The 19,736-nt window shown below is 48.4% G+C and overlaps 1 protein-coding gene across 1 annotated transcript; it reads left to right on the forward strand.

The window, feature by feature from the left end:
- The first annotated feature begins 2,120 nt into the window (after nucleotides 1–2,120).
- MOGAT3 (monoacylglycerol O-acyltransferase 3) lies at nucleotides 2,121–5,827 on the forward strand. Its single transcript, XM_037054858.1, is given in 7 exon segments — nucleotides 2,121–2,982; nucleotides 3,217–3,324; nucleotides 3,411–3,476; nucleotides 3,752–3,977; nucleotides 4,259–4,432; nucleotides 5,219–5,421; nucleotides 5,506–5,827. Coding segments are annotated over 7 exon segments (1,113 nt in total). The 5' UTR covers nucleotides 2,121–2,909; the 3' UTR covers nucleotides 5,769–5,827.
- The last annotated feature ends 13,909 nt before the right edge of the window (nucleotides 5,828–19,736 follow it).

Here is a 19,736-nt window from a genome sequence, read left to right on the forward strand (position 1 = left end):
TCAGCCTACCTTACCGAGTTTACCTCCCAACTGTTCCCTTGCAGAAAAAGCCTTTTAAAAAACAAGAAGTCCTATCCACCTGATCCCAGACATTTCCTACCTCCTGCCCAGACCCCCAGGAAAAGTTCGCTAAGAAGCCTTCCTTCCTGGGGGCACGCTGGGTCAGTCACTGGAGTGGGTGGGTCACCTTACCATGTGGACTGAGCACTTCTCTGGCCAGACTTTTAAGTTCATCTCACCCTGGCCCCACCTCCACCCCTGCCTCAATCTCATGCCCTGTAAATGGAAGTGGGTTAAGCAGGGGCAGAAGAAAATACCTCCTGGTGAGGTCCTGGATGAGGAAGGCTGCACGAGAGCAGGACAGAAAGTGTGTGTCAGCCCAAGCAGTGGGTCCTGGGCATTGGAAGCTGGCTTATCCTGTCCCCTCCAGGGGGTGCGTTTCCTCACAGAGCCTCTCCCAGCACGAGGCACCCATCACAAGAGCTGCAATGATGAGTACACTACTTCCTCTTGTTGCTTACAGTTTAGGGGACACCTTCATCGGGAAATCGCTGTGATGGAGGGAAAATATGTTATGCTAGGAGAGCAGCGACAGAGACCCTTGATGGTGTGTGCATCAGGCTTTCCTAACACAGTGTCATACCCTCTGCCAGCTCATCCTGTTCCTAACGAGGCCTGACCTCAGGAGGTGCTATGTTACCACAGCCCAACACGTTGGAGTTTAATCAGAGCTTGACAAACCTAGAGAAAGGGCAATGTCCAACTTGGCCCCTTCTACCTAACCTGAGCAGCCTGCGGGGGGTACACAGCCCAGGGCACAGGCTCACTCAATCATCAAGACCTTAGTCTTAGGCCTGTAGAATGCTTCCCCTTCCTCATGCCTTCCTGCCACATCACTAAAGGCCTGTTTTACCTAGTACATTATGTCTGGCTTTCAACAACAACAACAAAAAATGTTTTTCAAATACAGGACTGGCCCTGGCTGGTGTGGCTCAGTGGATTGAATGCTGGCCTGCAAAGGAAGAGGTCACAGGTTTGATTCCCAGTCAGGGCACACACCTGGGATGTGGGCTTGGTCCCCAGTAGGGGGCGTGCAAGAGACAACCAGTAGATGTATCTCCTGCACATTGATGTTTCTCTCCCTCTCTCTAGAAGTAAATAAAATCTTTAACCAAAAAGTTAAAATGTATATATATAAGACATACTAAAGTTTGAAGAGGCAGAAAACTTCACAACCAGATATAGTAGTAATGTTGGCATTAAATGCACCTGGAATTTTCAGACAGAAATGAAGGAAGGAAGGAAGGAAGGAAGGAAGGAAGGAAGGAAGGAAGGAAGGAAGGAAGGAAGGAAGGGTGACATTCTCTGACCTGGAGAAGGTGCCAGCTGCCAAAGGCCTCTGGTCATTGCTGCGTAGGGTCATGGTGATAGTGAAGACGCTCCGGCCCACTTGGAGGGCGTGCCGGCTGTGCAGTGGGCCCTCTGGAGGGGCTCACTGATCCTAAGATTTACCCACAAAATCCTTCCCTCTGGAGGGTCTCCGCACCCAGTCCTAGGCTGACTAAGGGGTTTTCAAGTGGCTCTCACTCGCATTGGGAGCCCTGCCATTCACAGCACACAGCACTCTGGAAACATGCCTCCCCCTCCCCGCCCTCCCCCAGAGAGGGGAAGGTCCTGACAGCCACACAGTCCAAACACCACTCCGATGCCACCACCCTGCTCTTTCCCAGAGCTCTTGTAGTGGTTAACGCTTCCTCGCTGGGGCTCAGCAGAGCCTAGAGGGCCAGTCAGCAAAGGAGACGTAAGTGGGGTGGAACTGCTGTTCCAAGGCCGCCTGGGCCTCCCCCAGCCCTTCCACAGGCCGGTCTACACCGTAGGTGAGCCAGGGCCTGCCCACTCCTTGGCCATTCAGCTCTTGCACGCTTCCGGCCCCGGCGGCCGCTGGTTGGGGCCGGTAATCCTGGCTGCCCGAGGCGTGTAGGCCAAGCAGGCCCGGCCGCGGTGGCTGGCCTTTGACAACCGCGGGGGCCGTGACCTCTGTTCCCTATGGTCGCTGCGGGCGGGAGGGAAGGGGAGAGGCAGTCCCAGCGACCGCTGTCTCCCCGATCCGCTCATAGTAGGGGCCCCAATCCTGGTGCAGCGGAGCCCGCGGCCCAGCCGGGCGCAGGTGGCCGCGCTGCAGGCGCTGTACGTGGAGAGACTCACGCGGCTGTTCGAAGAGCACAAGGGACGCTACGGGGTCCCCGCCGACCGGCACCTCGTGCTCACCGAGGCGCGCCGCCACCTCCCACTTCTTTCTGGACGCCCCCGTGACTGGGGAAGGGGGTACTGGAATTAAAGGTGGGAGCAGACAATGGGTGTTTGTGTGTTTGTGCACAACGGGGGAGGTATGCGCGCGCACGCCCATCCCCATCTCCTACCCGCTCCTTCCCCTCCTGGCCGAGGCTCCGGTTGGCCTTGACATTCAGGGAGACCTTCCAATAGATCCCCGGCAGGCGTCAAGGGCCTGTTCCGCTGCACTCGAGCTCAGACTGCGACGGGGGCCCGGTCCCCGAGCACTCCAGCGTCTTCCCAGTCCGTTCCGCACGTCTAGTTGCCTCACCTCCCTCGCACAGACCTCCCTGCCCTGCTGCCAGCCCAGGCTCACAGACTCTAGAAGCTCAAAGATCAATCTCAGAATAGCTTCGAGACGTCCGGGTCAAAGGATCTCCTCATCCACAACTCCCCCTGCACACGCACGCAGGCTGCGGGGTGGGGGTGGGGGGGTCCCCAAGGCTCCGCCCCTGGACCAGAGCCCTCCCAGACACCTGCGGGAATTTTCCTCATTTGTCCTCTGGGTGCTGGAGACCTGCTGGCAGAGGGCAGCTAACGGGATAGGAGTCTCCACTTTCCTGCAGCCCTTCTGCACCATGAAAATCCAGCAGAAGCATTGGCTGGAAGTAGCGAGCACCTGCCATTACATGCTAGTTTTCCTCTTCCTAGGTGCGAAGAGTGGGAGAGGCATGAGTGCCTGAGGTCTGCAGGGGGCCAAAGGACTGGGAGAAGAAAGGCTGGAGTTCCACTCACCTGGATGCCCGAGGGCCAAGAGAAGGGGAGAAGGTCGACTGGGGAGGAGAGTTAGCAAGAGGATAAGGTATGTGAAGGTGGAGGAAAGGAACCTGGATGAAATGACGGTTTCAAAAGCTAACTGGTTTTTCTTTCTCCTCTTTCACCCAGGTCTTTTCGAAGCCCTTCTTTTATTCTGCCTCCTCTTCACATCCCTCTGGCCATTTTCTGTTCTCTACCTGGCATGGCTCTTCCTAGACCGGGACACACCCCACCGAGGTGAGTTCTGGAAAGGGGATCGGTGCAGTGAGAAATGGCAGCTCTGTGTCTCTGGGCTTCTTCTACCCCTGTCTCTCTGTCCCAAGGTGGAAGGTGGTTTGAGTGGGTAAGGAACTGGACAGTTTGGAAACATCTAAGAGATTATCATCCTACCAAGATAAAAGGTTACCCTCCAGAGGGACTCTCTGCTTCCTCCCTTTCCCTCCCCTCTCCCACCTATTCACCACTCCCTGTGCCAGAGCCTGAGCCCCAGCTGCCAAAACTAAGGCAATGGGGCAGGGGATGGAATGGTGTTCAAGAGTGGGCCCCCTGCCCTTGACCCCATCCTGGGACCTTGAACTCTGAAGTCTGTTAGGGTTGGGGGGAGACACTTTTCAATGGGTGTCCTGACTTCTATGCTTTCTTCCCCTCATTTTGTCCAACACCCCAAAGCTGGCGAAAACAGTAGAGCTGCCCCCTGACTGGAATTATGTGTTTGGCTCTCACCCACATGGGATCATGTGCATCGGAAGCGTCTGTAATTTCGCCAAGGAGGGCACCAGTTTCTCCCAGCTGTTTCCTGGGCTTCAGCCCTCACCATTTAGGCTGAACTTATTCTTCTACCTCCCCTTCTATTGTGACTACCTCTCATCCCTTGGTGAGCTTCCAGCTGAGTGGGAGGAGGTGCCCTCCAGCCAGGGTAGCCCCGACCCGCTCAGCTCAGGGATCTAGCCTGAACACAGGCCAGGTTCACAGACAGCATCAGTGAACAGCTTTGGAGAGGAGGGCCTTGCTGGAGCAGATACCACAGGGCACAGAGATGTGGGCACAGTGGAGAGGGGAGTTTGGAAGGAATGGGATGCAGGGCTCACCCTTCAGATTCTAAAGGATAAGGTGAGGGGCTTGGGCGCCAAGGAGGGGGTAGTAGCTGCTCCCCACCTCGTCATACCTGCAGAATGTGTTCTGTGAACCTCCAGGCCCTGGACTTTATTCTGTCACTGCCCCAGCTTGGGTAGGCCGTGACCATCATGGTTGGGGGTGCCCAGGGGTCCCTGCATGCAATCCCAGGGGAGCATCGCCTTGTTCTCCGGAATCGCAAAGGCTTTGTGCACCTGGCACTGAGGCATGGGTGAGTGGGGTGCTGGTGCCCAGTCTGAGGCTGCTCTCTTTAAAAAATTTTTTTATTATTTTTATCTTTTTTAAGGTTTCATTTTGTTTTTTAGAGAGAGAGGAAAGGAGGGAGAGAGAGGGGGAGAGAAACATCAGTGTGTGAGAGATTGACTCTCGCAGGCTGATACTCAATCCACTGAGCCACACCAGCCAGTCAAGTCTGCTTTTAATGATCAGAACTTCACAGTGTGTCTGGGGTTGCGTACTCTCCATCCCTACGTATCCAGCTCCCTGGGGGGGGGGGGGGGCGGGTTGTGTGTTCCCAGAGTTCACACTGTGCCCTAAACCAGAAGGCATTTGTGTCAGTGCTTGAGTGTTTACTCGGTACTAAGCACTACGTCCATTTCCCAGGCTTCCCCTCACTCCCAGAGAGTGCCCGCCATTTGTATGGTACAAATAGCAGACTCTTCAGATCAGAAGCATGGGGTTCGAATCCTTCTCTGACACTATTTGAAAAGCAAGACCTTAGCCATGTACCTTTACCTGTGAAACAGAGTTAATCCCTGCTTTGCAGTGATGTGGTTGTAATACCAGATGAAGAAATGTATACAGGAAGGTTCAGCACACAATCATCTCTCAGGAAATGGGAGTCGCCACTTCCATATTTTTCTCTGTAGCTGTTGTCATTTGCTTTAAAGGCCTTGGGAAGTGGAATCGTGAGGTGTGGAGAGGGATATGCTATTCTCTGGGGTTCCAAGAGCTGCAGGCCTGACCACCACTCTTCTCTGTTGCCTCTCCTTCCCAGGGCCTCCCTGGTGCCTGTGTACTCCTTTGGGGAGAATGATGTCTTCACATATAAGGTTTTTGCCCAAGACTCCTGGCAGCACCTGTGCCAGATGACCTTCAAGAAGTTCACAGGCATTTTTCCTTGCATCTTCTGGGGCCACAGTCTCTTCTCTGCTAACTTCTGCGGCTTTCTGCCCTACCCTCTGCCCATCACCACTGTGGGAGAGTCCTCATTTCCAGGGAAGAAAGCTGCCATCAGCTGTGTGGGCAGAGGCCTCGCCTCACCTGTCTCCCCTCTCCCTGCAGTGGGCCGCCCCGCCCCGGTGCCCCAGTGCCTTCACCCCACCAACGAGGGAGTTGACCACTACCACAAGCTCTACACGAAGGCTCTGCAGCAACTGTCTGAGGAACACAAGGAAAGCTGTGGTGTCCCTGCTTCTACTCACTCACCGTCGTGTAGCCCTGGCCCTGCTCCTGCCCCAGCCCTACCCCTGCGCTCCCGATCCCAGTGCAGTGAGACCCTCCCCCACACCATCTACTGCCATGTCTGGTCCTCCAATAAAAGCTAGTTCTCTTCCACCACTACTTTGTAGAGTCAGATGCTTTCAGGGCTGACATTCTGGTTCTGGGAGTTAGCATGTCCAGGCATAATCAGCATCCATCCTAACGTGCTACAGAATTGCTGCATTAGATTGGGTACTGGGACCCTAAATTCTTCTTCCAGTGAGAATTAATTCTGCTGTGTGAACTTGCATAAGTCTCTTCCCTTTGCTGAGTCCCCTATCCCTCTGTAACTGTAGTCCTCTGCTTAGCTAAGAGCCATTTGGACTAAGTTGGGAAGGGTAGCCACGGGAGGAGTAGGCTTTGAAGGATAAGCAGGATTTAGGTAAGTGGAAAAGATAGTGTGGATAGTGGAATACTATGAGAAAAGCTGAGCTTGGTCCAGGGTACCTGATAGTATAGAGAATGGAATGATCCCGGTGGTAGAAAAGATAGTTAAGTGCATAGCTTGCTTCTGTACCCCCTCCTCATCTTTGAAGTTTCCTTGGAGCTGGGAGATCTGATAAAGCACGGATTTGTTTTATGAGCAGTCAGCCCTACTGCAAGCCCCGCATTAGGTCACCATTTACTAATAAGCATAGGACTATTGTGAAGATTAAAGAATTCAGATTTAGGGGCTTAGAAAAGAGATTGGCAAAATGAGTCAATGAGAGTTTGCTGGCATCGTCATCATTATAGGCACTGCATCAGTCAAATGAGACCGGCAGATTAAATGGCCTGAGGGTCCTTCTGTAGTCATAGAAGGACCACTGACTTTTGTCAGTCCTATTTGTTGACAAATACAGGCATTGTGTCTGTATTTAAACAAGATTAACTTGTTCAAATGGAATTGGAATGCAACTTCTCCCACTTTCCTAAAATTTATTCAGTGGAAGAATTTTCTCTTGTCCCTGGATGAGAATCTTGGCAGTTTCATGATTTACCTGGGTCATTCTCAAGTGATAAGTTCTATATTCATTTTAACTTAGTACCTAGAAATAACTAGTTCATAATTGACACTTGGATCTTCACCTAGGGGTGGGAATTACCCCCTCTTTAGCAAGGGCTGATTGCAAGTGGGCTGCCTGCTTGCCCAGAAGTGGCCGTTGGAGAAGGCAGAGTAGAAAGGGATGCGATTCCACCCCCTCACTTGCTAGCTGCTGTTACCGATCCTCGTGGGGTTGAAGTGCGGAGCAGAAGAGGGAAAGGGGGGGAACACAAGTTCTTGACTGAATTGTCATAAAAAATGTGTTCTCTGGACCTCCAGATCTTCAAAGTCTTTTTTCTCCTTGGTATTCTCATGGATTCTTTGAAGTTTGGTTTTTTGGAGTTTTTTTTTTTAAGATTTTATTTATTTTTAGAGAGAGGGGAAGGAAGGAAGAAAGAGACCATTGCCTTTCACAAGCTCCAACTAGGGACCTGGCCCACAACCCAGGCCTGTTCCCTCTTCAGAATCAAACCAGAAACCTTTAGGTTTGCAGGACGACTCCCAACCCACTAAGCCACACCAGTCAGGGAAGGATTCTTTGAAGATTTCCTTTAACGCCCCTCCGGAAGCTTCTGTACTTTCTCTGTCTTATTGTCCGTCCCTGGTTTTCTGCTCATGCACTGGACATAAGGTTATCTTCAGTTCTTTACTCTTCTAGTTTGTGAAGTGGGAAGAGGGGTAGAAAAAAAAAACAGCGCCGGCCTCACGCGGCCTCAGCCCTGACACCTTTAGACCACAGGCCAGCCTCGATGCAGCCCTTCCATCCTGGCTGGAAACCCCAGTAAGCCACTATCCGGTCACTGGATTTCTCCGATGGACACATCCTCCAAACACTGGGACATACCAAACTCTTTGTGTCTTGAAGCCTTTTGTCACAGACCTTGTTAAAGTAATCCCTGCCCTCTGAGGGCAGGGCTTCAAGCAATCTCAAAGTCCTCCCCAACCCTCCTCTCTGTCTCCAAACTGATTCTTGTCATGGGGGAGGGGCTCAAGCGTCACTTCTCAATCATTTGTTTAAAAAATGTGGCATGTGGTCGAGTCTGGTCACCTATGGAATGGAAGACCTACTTACTGCATCTCTGTGCCTCAGCACAAACTTCAGTGTTGGCATCATGTGTGTTCTTCTCTGGGTTCTTTCCCTGAGGGGCAAAGACCCAAACTGGCCACCAGGAGTGAGGGTGTGGGGATTAGATCATGCTGAGCCTCTCGCCAAGAAGACCCCTGCTTTGTTGCTTCCCTCTGAGCAGTGGGTGCCCTGCTCTAGGCTGGCAGGCTTGGGCTGGGTAGTAGGTGAGGAATGGGACCTTCGTGTGGCACTTAGGGGCAGGGAAGAGGGGAAGGTCCCTGTCTGAAATCCAAGACCAATGAAATCATGGTGAGGAGGGAAATTGGCCTGAAGCTGGAGAGGAACAGAAGCAGCCAAGAGGCTCAGTTAAGAAATGGGGTGCCCTGGCTGGCGTAGCTCAGTGGATTGAGCGCGGGCCTGCGAACCAGACGATCGCGGTTCGATTCCCAGTCAAGGCACATGCCTGGGTTGCAGGCCGGTTCCTTGCAGGCTAAGTACCAGCAGGGGACACGCAAAAGGCAACCATACATTGATGTTTCTCTCCCTCTCTCCTTCCCCTCTAAAGATAAATAAATAAATAAAATCTTAAAAAAAAAAAAAGAAATGGGGTGAACCCAAGGGCCAGAGATATCATCAGAAGGAAAAAGTGCTCCCAGTACCTTTGAACATAGTAGGGCGAGGTTCTCAGGAAATATGCCAGGTCTGTTCTTGGAGAAAGGAAGAATTGAAAGGGGACATTATCCTCTTTATGGAAACATATGGGTTGGGGGATAGACCACAAAACAAACTAGAAAGGTACAGAAAAATTAAGATCAGGTTTCTATCTCCGTGGGAGAGAAACTTGGCATTCATATGTGAGTACTGGGGATGGACTGTTGTAGGGGACCGGTTTGTCTTGGCCTGGCAAATGTGACTCAGCTCTGTATGGAAAACCTACAGATGCGAAGTGGTGGGCAGGACCCAGATCTTCAAACCGAGTTTTCCCATGGAAATCAGGCCTAGAAAATACTTACAGACTGTTATGGCTTGCTCTTGCTAAAACTCCCTCACCCTGGTCTAAAGCAACAAATGTATATTGTTTATTCTCCAGGTAACTTCCAAAGCCTGTGTGAACTCTCCCAAGGACAGAGCTAATGAGCTCATCGCCATTCCCCTCTGCCTGTTATTTTCATTTCCTTGATTGTATCTAAAATGTAGACAATAATATTCTATGTGACAGATAATAAATCTTTCTATGATGTAAGAGCCCAGGAAAACAATAAAAGGCAGTCTAGTCAAGGGTCGGGGCACTCCTCTCTTGAGGGAGTGGCCAAGGCACCATAGGCACTCTCCCCTTGAGAGAGTAGTCGTGCCTGTTCCCTTTTTCCACATAGGATTGTTGTCGCCTGTGCATTCCACAACAGGCAGACTCTGCGGGATGGGGTCTGCAACAGACTGTGGCAAGTAGAATATGTTGTTACTTCAGAGGGTTGTGGAAAGACTTATGTGGCAGAGACAGAAATGACAGCCCTAGACAGTGACTAGTGTGTTACTCCAGGACCCCTTGGGCAAGACGAGTGCCACTTCCCTGTTCATCATGCCAGTTTGGCATCCTTCCTGTCCTCTGTGACCAGCCACTGCCAGCGCAGACCAGGAAGAAGCCCTAGGTGTCAGAAGTTCCTACCAAGACTCACACCCTTTCCAGAGCCTCCCCAGGTGATATCTGCTGTCATGCTGTGACCTTAGCCTCACTGAGGCACAGGTCCTCTGATCCCCATTTTCCTCCGGTCATTGGCGTTCTAGATTCCTTCATCAAGCCCCTTTCTTGAGTGGGACTTGGTCTACGAGGCTGGAGCCTCATATGAAGAAGAGCCGGGAGTTCAGGTGCCAGGTCCACGTCTGTGCAAGGACATGTCTGGTCCGTGTACTCCCACCAGTCTGTGCAGATTCCAGGCCACAATGTCCAGGCAATGGGTACAGCCTGCTAGACTGAGATACCAGGTGAGACACTCAGTATGGCCTTCAACCAACTGTTTCCCAGCAGCTGCTATCATATGGGTTCCAACTAAATCTCACATTGGAACTAAATCCTCCAAACTCGATTGCCAGCTTGGCCTTTGTTCTGAGCTTGGCTGAGGGGTCAGGCTCAGACCCTGACTAACCCCGGAGCCCCTGCAGAAATCGAGACTCAAAACAGGATGAGCTCAAGCCCAGGCCTCAGGATCAGAGGGCCGTTCCTTCCAGTTCCTGCTTCCAGGTCCTAGGTCCTGACTAAGATATGTGCCACATGGCTGCCCTGGTGCTTTGACAATGGACATTTGCTGGGAACAGAAATAGGGCAGAGTTGAAAGGCACATATTTCCAGGGGAGGCTTGTCATAAAACCTGGGTCTGAAGACCTAAAGTTGTCCATGTCCGTCTTAGCACCTGAGGGGGTCATCAGGAAGAAGGGTGCAGGGGGTGTCAGAGCGGGAAAGGCACCTGTCTCTGGGTCCCACAGACCTGGCTTTGAATCTCAGCTACTGGCCCTGACCTTAGCCTGTCAATTTTCAGTTTCCCCCTGGTAACACAGGGCTCCCTACCTCAGAGTTAGGTTGGGTTTTTTTGTTTGTTTGTTTTGGGGTTTTTTTGTGTGTTTTTTAAAATATTTTATTTATATATCTTAGAGGGGAAGGGAGGGAGGGAGAGAGAGAGAGAAATATCATTGTATGGTTGCCTCTCGTGCTTCCCCCGCCGGGAACCGGTAACTGGCCTGCAACCCAGGCATGTGCCCTGACTGGGAATCGAACCAGGATCATGGGTTCACAGGCCTGTGCTCAATCCACTGAGCTACACCAGCCAGGGCTAGGTTGGGGTTTTTTAACCTTTTATTGAAATACAACACAGACAAGTGCACAAATCATAAGACACAGCTTGAATTTTCACCAAACAAATATACATCTTGGGAAATGAATAATATGCACGCAAGTTCATGGGACAGCTGTACAAATGTCTTTGTGTTTAGGTTGAGGAAAACTGTCAATCATCGGCTTCCCACCGCTCTCTACCCTTAATTTCTCTGCTGGGTGGGTACCCATTCACCCACAGTGCAGCTGAAAGGGAATATTTGGAAGCCTTTTTGTAGAACAAGGAGAAAGGCCAGCACAACAGAGGGCTGGGGACTTCCGCCAAGATGGAGGCATAGGTGGAAACACTGTGCCTTCTCCCACAACCAAGTTTGAATACAACAAAGATTTGGAGAGACAAAGACACAACCAAAGGACAGAAAATTGAATTATATGGAAGTCCGACTACATCTAACCGTTCAACGGGGACGGTAAGAGGGGCGGAGCCAGCAGCGAGCAGGGTCGGGCAGGACAGGGCCCCCGACCCAGGCGCGCAGGCAGACGGGAACCAGCTGGGGTGCAGGGCAGACCGCGGGCACATATTCGTGCACAGTGAGACGGACCACACAGGCCCCAGGGGGCGAGGGCTGACGGCGGTGGCACACTCGAGTGCAGTGGGATGAAACGCGTGGGCCCGGTGACGGCAGCAACTGCGGCACCGGTGAGGGCCGTGGCGGCAGGCTGCGGACATGACGCCATAGTCCCTCTTTGACCCCGCCCCCACATACAGTGTCACAACCCAGCGACTTAGTTGCCCTTCAGCACTGGTGAGGGCCAGGGCGGCAGGCGGCAGACGGGACGCCAGAGTCCCTCTTTGACCCCACACCCACATACAGCGTCACAACCCAGCGACTTAGTTGCCCTGCAAGACCAGTGAGAGCCATTGTCCCTCTTTGACCCCGCCCCCACCTACAACGTCACAACCCAGCGACTGAGTTGCCCTGTTCTAGTGAACACTTTAGGGCTCTGATCCTGCTATGGAACAGGCACGAACAACCCGAAAGATGGCACAAGAAGAACTCAAAGTCCCAGAGCCAATAACTCTAAGCGACCAAGAAATTGCCAGCCTCTCAGAAGCACAATTCAGGACACTATTTATCAGGATGCTCACAGAACTGGTTGATTATAGTCACAAATTAGAGGAACAAAGTTACAAATTAGAGGAACGTGTGAGGGCTGGACTGATTGAAATGAAGGGAGATGCACAGGAAACCAATAGTGATGGAAAGGAAACGGGGACACAAATCAATGGAATGGACCAGAAGGAAGAACAAAACATCCCACCAGAAAGGAATGAAGAAATGAGAATTCAAAAAAATGAGGAGAGGCTTAGGAACCTCCAGGACATCTTTAAACGTTCCAACATCCGAATTATAGGGGTACCAGAAGGGGGAAAGAAACAGCCACGAGTGGAAAACGTATTTGAACAAATAATAAAGGAGAACTTCCCCAGTCTGGCAAAGGAAATAGACTTCCAGGAAATCCAGGAAGCTCAGAGAGTGCCAAAGAAGTTGGACCCAAGAAGGAACACACCAAGGCACATCATAATTACATTAGCCAAGACCAAAATGAAGGAGAGAATCCTAGAAGCAGCAAGGGATAAGGGGACAGTCACCTACAAAGGAGTACCCATCAGACTGTCAGCGGATTTCTCAAAAGAGACCTTACAGGCAAGAAGGGGCTGGAAAGAAGTATTCCAAGTCATGAAATCCAAAGACCTACAGCCAAGATTGCTTTATCCAGCAAAACTTTCATTTAGAATGGAAGGACAGATAAAGTGCTTCTCAGATAAGGTCAAGTTCAAGGAGTTCATCATCACCAAGCCCTTATTATATGAAATGCTAAAGGGACTTATATAAGAAAAAGAAGATGAAAAAGATGAACAGTGAAAGGACAGCAAACACACAGTTATTAACAACCACACCTAAAACAAAAGCAAACCAAGAAGACAGCTAGATCAGGAGTGGAACCATAGAAATGAAGAACACATGGAGGGTTAGAAACAGGGGGGTGGGAGGGGGAGAAGAGGGGAGAAGGCACAGAAAATAGCATAGATGGTAGGCAGAAAATAGATAGGGGGGAGGGCGAGAATAGTGGGGGAAATATAGAATCCAAAGAACTTGAGACACGTGGTTATAAACTAAGGGGGGGAGAATGGTGGGGGAGGGAGGGTGTGGGTGGAGGGGATTGAAGGGGGGGAATAGAACAACTGTAATGGTATAATCAATAAAATATATTTTAAAAAAATAAAAAAATAAAAATTAAAAATTAAAAAAAAACAGAGGGCTGGGTTAGGGAGAAGCCCTCAAACTGGTAGAGGAGACGACCCAGCAGGCCAGAGGAAGTTAAAGCAGGTCATTGCAGCTGTTTTAGAAGCTCCAGACCAGACCGTGAGAACCCTGCTGGGGTCAGACTTGAGCCCTGTGCCACCCCTATTCACCTTCCATCTATGCAGACCCTAATGTGCTTTGGGACTCCGGGCACAACCTCTTTGAGGTGGGCTTCTCTCCAGTCTTTTGCTGATCATTCCTTCCGAGTTCCACCCCTGTGGTCCTTTGCTCCAGCTCATCCCTCTGGCTCTGAAAACTCATCCTATCTCATCTGTGTATTCAATGAGCTCTGTATCTTGAACTGCCTGCTGCCACCAGAGGTTATTGCCCAGTCACAGGCTGGAGATGCTAGAATCTCCTGCACCTTCTTCCTCTCTCCCCACCTTTCAGGATGCCACTCAGACTTCCTAGCCTCTTCTGTTTTTCTTCTAAGCTATTTTTTAGCTTCTTCTCTTACTCCATGCCTCCAGCCTCCATCCTTCTCCCCTCTCATGAACTTCCTCTGGAAGCACTCTTCAGAGGTCAGAGGTCTTGCCTCTCATCTTCTATCTAACACCTTCTCGTGTTCTCAAGAGGCTCTTCTTAAAACAGTTTTTATCGTGCCATTCTTCCTACTCATTGTCACCAGACCCTCATTATTAGAAGGTGTAAGCTTCTCAGCAGAGCATCCCACACCCAGAGCCCAGCCCAGTTTCCCATCACCCTTAGTGTGCTCTCCTTCCTGTCATTGGAGTTCAGCCCACTGGCCTCGAGACTCCCACCGCCAAGTCACAGCTCAACTCCAGTGTTTGGCACTTAGTAGCTGTTGGCTTTGTTAGACTTACTTGACTTCTCTAAGCCTTAGTCACCTACACCATGAGCTTTTCACAGTGCCTGGCAGGGTACTCAATAAATGTTAGCTATTTTCACCATTTTTCTGCCTACCTCTTCCACAAAATCTTTTCCTAACCAATACCACATCTCAAGAATCACATCATGTGATCACATTATGTGAACCTGTTAGCAGAAGTCCCCCTCCTGGGTCCTAACCTTGCTTACAAGGGAAGAATTCAGGAGAGAGACAGCACATATAGTGGAAAACAAGATAGCAAGTTTATTTATGAAATACACTTGAGCACAAAACTACAGGCAGGCACCCGGCTAGTCTGAATGCCCGAAGTATAGATGAAATAAAATTGTTTGTAAGTTAGTTCTATACACTTGAGCTCAAAGCTGCAAGTGGGAACCCAGCTAATCTGAGTGTCCTGACTGTTGTGGCTCAGGAGTGATATGCTTTAATCAGTTTCCAGGTTCCCTCTCCTCCTCTCCCTTCCAGACCTTGGGACAGTTACAAGGACTTTCTTTCCCAGCTAGTGGACACAATACACACAGAATTTCAAGGGCTTCCCTCCTCCTGTGCTATCATAGTTTTGCTTGTGATGTTGGGAACGCCAGAGCTGCTGAATCAGTGGGTGAGACATGTCTCTCTTTTGTTTCTAGCCTCCTGTTTTAAGTTCTTTATGAGATTGTACTGGGTAGGGCCCTGCTTTATTTCCCCTCTGGCCACTCATTCCTGACTGCTACCTAACAGACCTTCACATTAGGCAAACCATTGTTTTACAACACCAATATATGGTTTGTTTATTATCATCTGTCTCCTGTTACTAAATGCCAACATAGAGGGCAGGAAGCACGCCTTGCTGTTTTTGCATTTGACCATGTCTTGGTGATCATGATGGTTGGTGCACAGTGAGTGCTGAACAAATGAAATGAGAGCAACAAACCTAGAGTAGATAGAGGCAGGGCAGTTTGCAGGTTGTGCCATACATCAGACACCCAGCCGGGGGTGGGAGTGAATGGGGATTCCCTGCACTGAGTTGGAAGTGGGGTGGCACCCATCATAAGAAGAAAGGGTGCTAAATTTGTTTCCTAAGGCTGCCATAAAAATATCTCTTACTTGGAAAACTAAGGCAACAAAATGTTATTGTCTCACAGATCTGGAGGTCAAAATCAAGGGGTTGGCAGGGCCATGTTCTCTATGAAATCTTTAGGAGAGAAATTTTTCCTTCCCTCTTCTAGTTCCTGGAGTTGGCCCTCTGTTCTTGGCTTACAGCTGTATCCCCCCCATCTCCATCTCTGTCGTCACATGGCAACCTCCCTCTGTGTCTGTGTCCCAACGTCCCTCTTCTTACAGGATGCCAGTCATACTGGATTAGGGTCCACGCTTATTCCATGTGACTTAATCTTAACGTGTTTATATTTGAAAGAATCTATTTGAAATAAGGTCACTTTCATAGGTGCTAGGAATTAGGTTTTCAACATATCTTTTTATGGGACACAATTCAGCTTACAAGCACCTTTTTCTCCATTAGAGTTAACACTCATTATTTTATACTAGTTTCAGGTGTGCAGCATAGTGGTCAGACAATTGTATAGTTTGCAAAGTGATACCCCTATAATTCTAATACCTATCTGGCGTGACTGACAGCAGTCTGGCTGCCTGCTGAGACAAAAGCCAATATTCTAGAGGCAGGTGCTGATGTAAAGGAAAGTGGTTCATTCAGATGCCGGCCACTGGGGGTGGAGGATTCATGTCACAAAGCCCATCTCCTGGAAAGATGGGGGAATCAAATCCCATCTCTACCGTTCAGTGGAGGCAGAGGTTTTTATAATGAGAGAGAGGGGAACAGAACAACAACAAAAAAAAAAAACCAAGGAAGGGGATTGAAAAGTTGTCTACATGCAGACTAGCAGAGTCCATTCCGATAAGGCAAGTAATGGTCCGGTGTGCGTCATCGGGGTTTAGTCATTCTGGCTCCGTGTCATCAGGTCTTCATATCCTCCTGACTCCATAGTTAAAGGTCAGCAAATCTCCTGAAATTGGGATGCCTGAAGGCCACAGTCTGTATCTTTTGAAGTTAGTTCACAGGATTCTTACATAAACGTGCTGTTCATCTGCAAGCTACATATTAGTCAGAGTCTGCACTTACAAAAACAGCTACTATTAGCCAGAGTCTGCACTTACAGAAAAAATGTAAGAAGCATGGCGGAGTAGGTTACAATTTCCCACTGTTAACACTTATCTGCTGAAACACTGGCATCATACATAGTTATTACAATATTAGTGGCTGTGGTCCCTGTGCTGTATTTTCCATTCCTGTGACTATTATATAACTACCAACTTGTACATCTCCATTCCTTCAGCTTTTTAGAGAAAGTTTCACTTATTGATTTGAGAGAGAGAGAAACACCAATTTGTTGTTTCACTTATTTATTCACCCATTGGTCGATTCCTGTATGTGCTCTGATTGGGAAAGGAAACCTCAACCTTGGTGTGTCAGGACGACACTCTAACCAGCTAAGCTACCCAACCAGGGCCTTCCTTCACTTATTTCACCCAGTTCCCCAAATCTCTTCTCATCTGGCAACACTCAGTTTGTTATCAGTATCTATGAGTCTGTTTCTATTCTGTTTATTTATTTTGTTCTTCAGATTTCACATATAAGCAAAATCATATGGTATTTGTTTTTCTCTATCTGACTTATTTTCCTTAGTGTAATTCCCTCTAGTCCATCCATGTTGTTCAAATGGTAAGATGTCAGTCTTATTATGACTGAGTAATATTCCATTGAATATATGTACCACATCTCCTTTATTTAATCATCTATTGATAAGACTTGGCTGGCTTCTATATCTTGGCCATGGTAAATAATGCTACAGTAGACTAGGCTCACCTCCTCGCATAACCACCCCAAAATTACAACTAAAATATAGAATGACCATCACTCAGAAACATCAGAAATCAAGTTGAATGGAAGTCTGACAACTATGGAATCAAAGGAACCTCATTCATCCAGACTGGTAGGAGAGACATAGACATGGAATAGGCTGGTTCCTCATGCATGTATGGGGGATAAAAAATTGGGAGGGATATCTCAGGAGCAAGGAGTCCCAGTCCCACACCAGGCTCCCTAGCCCAGGGTTTCAGTGCCAGGAACATACATCCTCACAACTTCTGGCTGCAAAAACCAGCAGGGATTGAGTAGGTGGAAAAAACTTCTGGAGCTCTAAGCAATTCCTCTTAGAGAAGGCACACACAGATTCACCTACTCATACTCAGACTCACTCCCTCTGGACTCTGGCACTAGATGGTGGCTTGAGGGGCACCAGTGGCATATGGGAAAAAACTGAAGTGTCTGGCATCAAGGCAAGCAGAAGCCATTGTCCCTTTTCTGGGCCCTCCCCACACAGAGCTGGCCGGCTGGTGCCATGTCGGAGACTCCATCAACATAGCTAACACTGTTTGACATGCCTTGAAGATCCCCAGAGTCTGCCATACCCAACTTTCAGACCCACCCAAGCTGCTTCTCTGTATGAATGGCTGGTCTTAGCTCATGCCTCAAAACTTCCTAAATCCTCTCAAACAAGCAGCAGCTGGCCCCAGTGAGCCCCAGGCCCAGCACAAGCAGAAGCCAGTCTTGATTTACAGCTTGGCTTCCCCTGGGAATCTCCAAGCTCAGCATAAGTAGCAGCCATCTCAGATTCCTTCATAACTCAGGCAGGGTGGCCTCGGGCAAAATATGGGTGGGGGCTGGTGTGGACCTGCACCACCTGGGATACCTCAGGGTGAGCGCACCCAGTGGACAGCCACCAACCACATCAAAGCATCACCACCCTGCCCCCCTAAACAGCTGATCCTCCATTGAGGGCAGAGGCTGGTGGTAAGTGGTCACAACCAATCCTTGCAGCTGACTGGCCTGGGTAAACCCCTCCCATTGATCTGCCAACAGTAACCATGACTCAACTACCAGAGGAGGGTGTACTCAGCCACACAAAGGGCGTACCTCAAGTAACCATCTTGGGTGAGAGGGGAGGCTGTGCCCCTCCACTCTACAAGAAACCTACTACCTTAGGCCACACTACCAAAACAAAGAGTCAAAGCAGAACTACATAATACGTAGAAACAAATATATTCAGGGAGGCTGACAAAATGAGGAGGCAAAGAAATATGGCCCAAATGAAAGAATGAATAAAAACTCCAGAAAAAGTGCTAAATGAAATGGAGATGAGCAATCTGTCAGATGCAGAGTTCAGAACACTGGTTATAAGGATGCTCAAAGAAATTAGTGAGGGCCTCAACAGCATAAAAAAGATCCAGTCAGAAATAAAGGATACACTAATTAAAATAGAGAACAATTCACAGGGAAACAACAGTAGAGTGGATGAAGCCAAGGATGAAATCAATGATGTGGAATATAAGGAAGCAAAAAAAAAAAACAATTAGAAAAACAAGAAGAAAAAAGAATCTAAAATGAAATGAGGATAGTGTAAAGAGCCTCTGGGACAACTTCAAGAAGCCCAACATTTGCATAATAGGGGTGCCAGAAGGAGAAGGGAAAAAGCAAGAAATTAGAAATCTATTTGAAAAAATAATGAAAGAAAACTTTCCTAATTTGGTGAAGAAAGTAGACATACAAGTTCAGGAAGCACAGAAAGTCCCAAACAAGATGTATGCAAAGAGGCCCACTCGTAAAATGCCAAAGGTTAAAGATAAAGAGAGAATCTTAAGAGCAGCAATAGAAAAGCAGTCGGTTACCTACAGGGGAATTCCCATATGACTGTCAACTGATTTCTTAAAAGAAACTTTGGGGGCTAGAAGAAATTAGCAAGAAATATTCAACATTATAAAAAGCAGATACCTACAGTGAAGGTTGCTCCTGTCTGTGAAGCTATCATTTAGAATTGAAGAGCAGATAAAAGTTTCCCAGAGAAGAAAAAACTAAAGGAGTTCATCATCACCAAACCATTATTAAATAAAATGTTAAATGGACTTTTATTTAAGAAAAAGAAAATCAAAACTATGAACAATAAAGTGGCAAAAATACATATCTATCAATAATTGAATCTAAAAAAACAAACTAAGCAAACAAGAACAGAGACAGAATCATGGATTCAGAGAGCATTTTGATAATTGCCAGATGGGAGGAAAGCTTGAGGGTAGGGATGAGGAGGTGAGGGAATTAAGAAATACAAATAGGTAGTTACAGAATAGCCATGGGGATGTAAGGTACAGCACAGAAAATGGTGTAGCCAAAGAACTTCCATGCATGACCCATGGACATGAACAATGGTTTGGGGATTACCTGAAGGTGTAAGGGATGCTGGGTATAGGGAGGCAAATGGGGAAAGGTCAGGACATCTGTAACAGTATAATCAATAAAATATAAAAAAAGAATGCTGCAATAAACATAGGGGTGCATGGTGCATATATCTTTTCAAATTAGTGTTTTGGTTTCCTTTGGAATTGCTGGGTCATAAGGTAGTTCAATTTTAATTTTTTGAGGAACCTCCATACAGTTCTCCACAGTGGCTGCACCAGTTGGCAGTCCCACAAACAATGCAAGAGAGTTCCTTTTTCTCACATCCTCACCAGTGCTTGTTGTTTGTTGATTTATTGATGATAGTCATTCTGACAAGTGTGAGGCAACATCTCATTGTGGTTTTAGTTCGCATTTCTCTAATGATTAATAACATTGAGCATCTTTTCATATGTCTATTGGTCATATGTATGTCCTCTTTGGAGAAATGTCTATTCAGGTACTCTGTCCGTTCTTTGACTTAATTGTGCTGTTTTGTTTTAGTGTTGAGTTGTATGAGTTCTTTATAAATTTTGGATATTAACCTTTTATCAGATGTATCATTGGTGAATATCTTCTTGCATTCAGTAGGTTGTCTTTTTGTTTTGTTGATAGTTTCCTTTGATATGTAAAA

This window comes from Sturnira hondurensis, unplaced genomic scaffold (assembly GCF_014824575.4).
Source record: "Sturnira hondurensis isolate 20B ecotype Veracruz unplaced genomic scaffold, ASM1482457v3 Scaffold0008380, whole genome shotgun sequence".
NCBI classification, from domain to species: Eukaryota; Metazoa; Chordata; class Mammalia; order Chiroptera; family Phyllostomidae; genus Sturnira; species Sturnira hondurensis.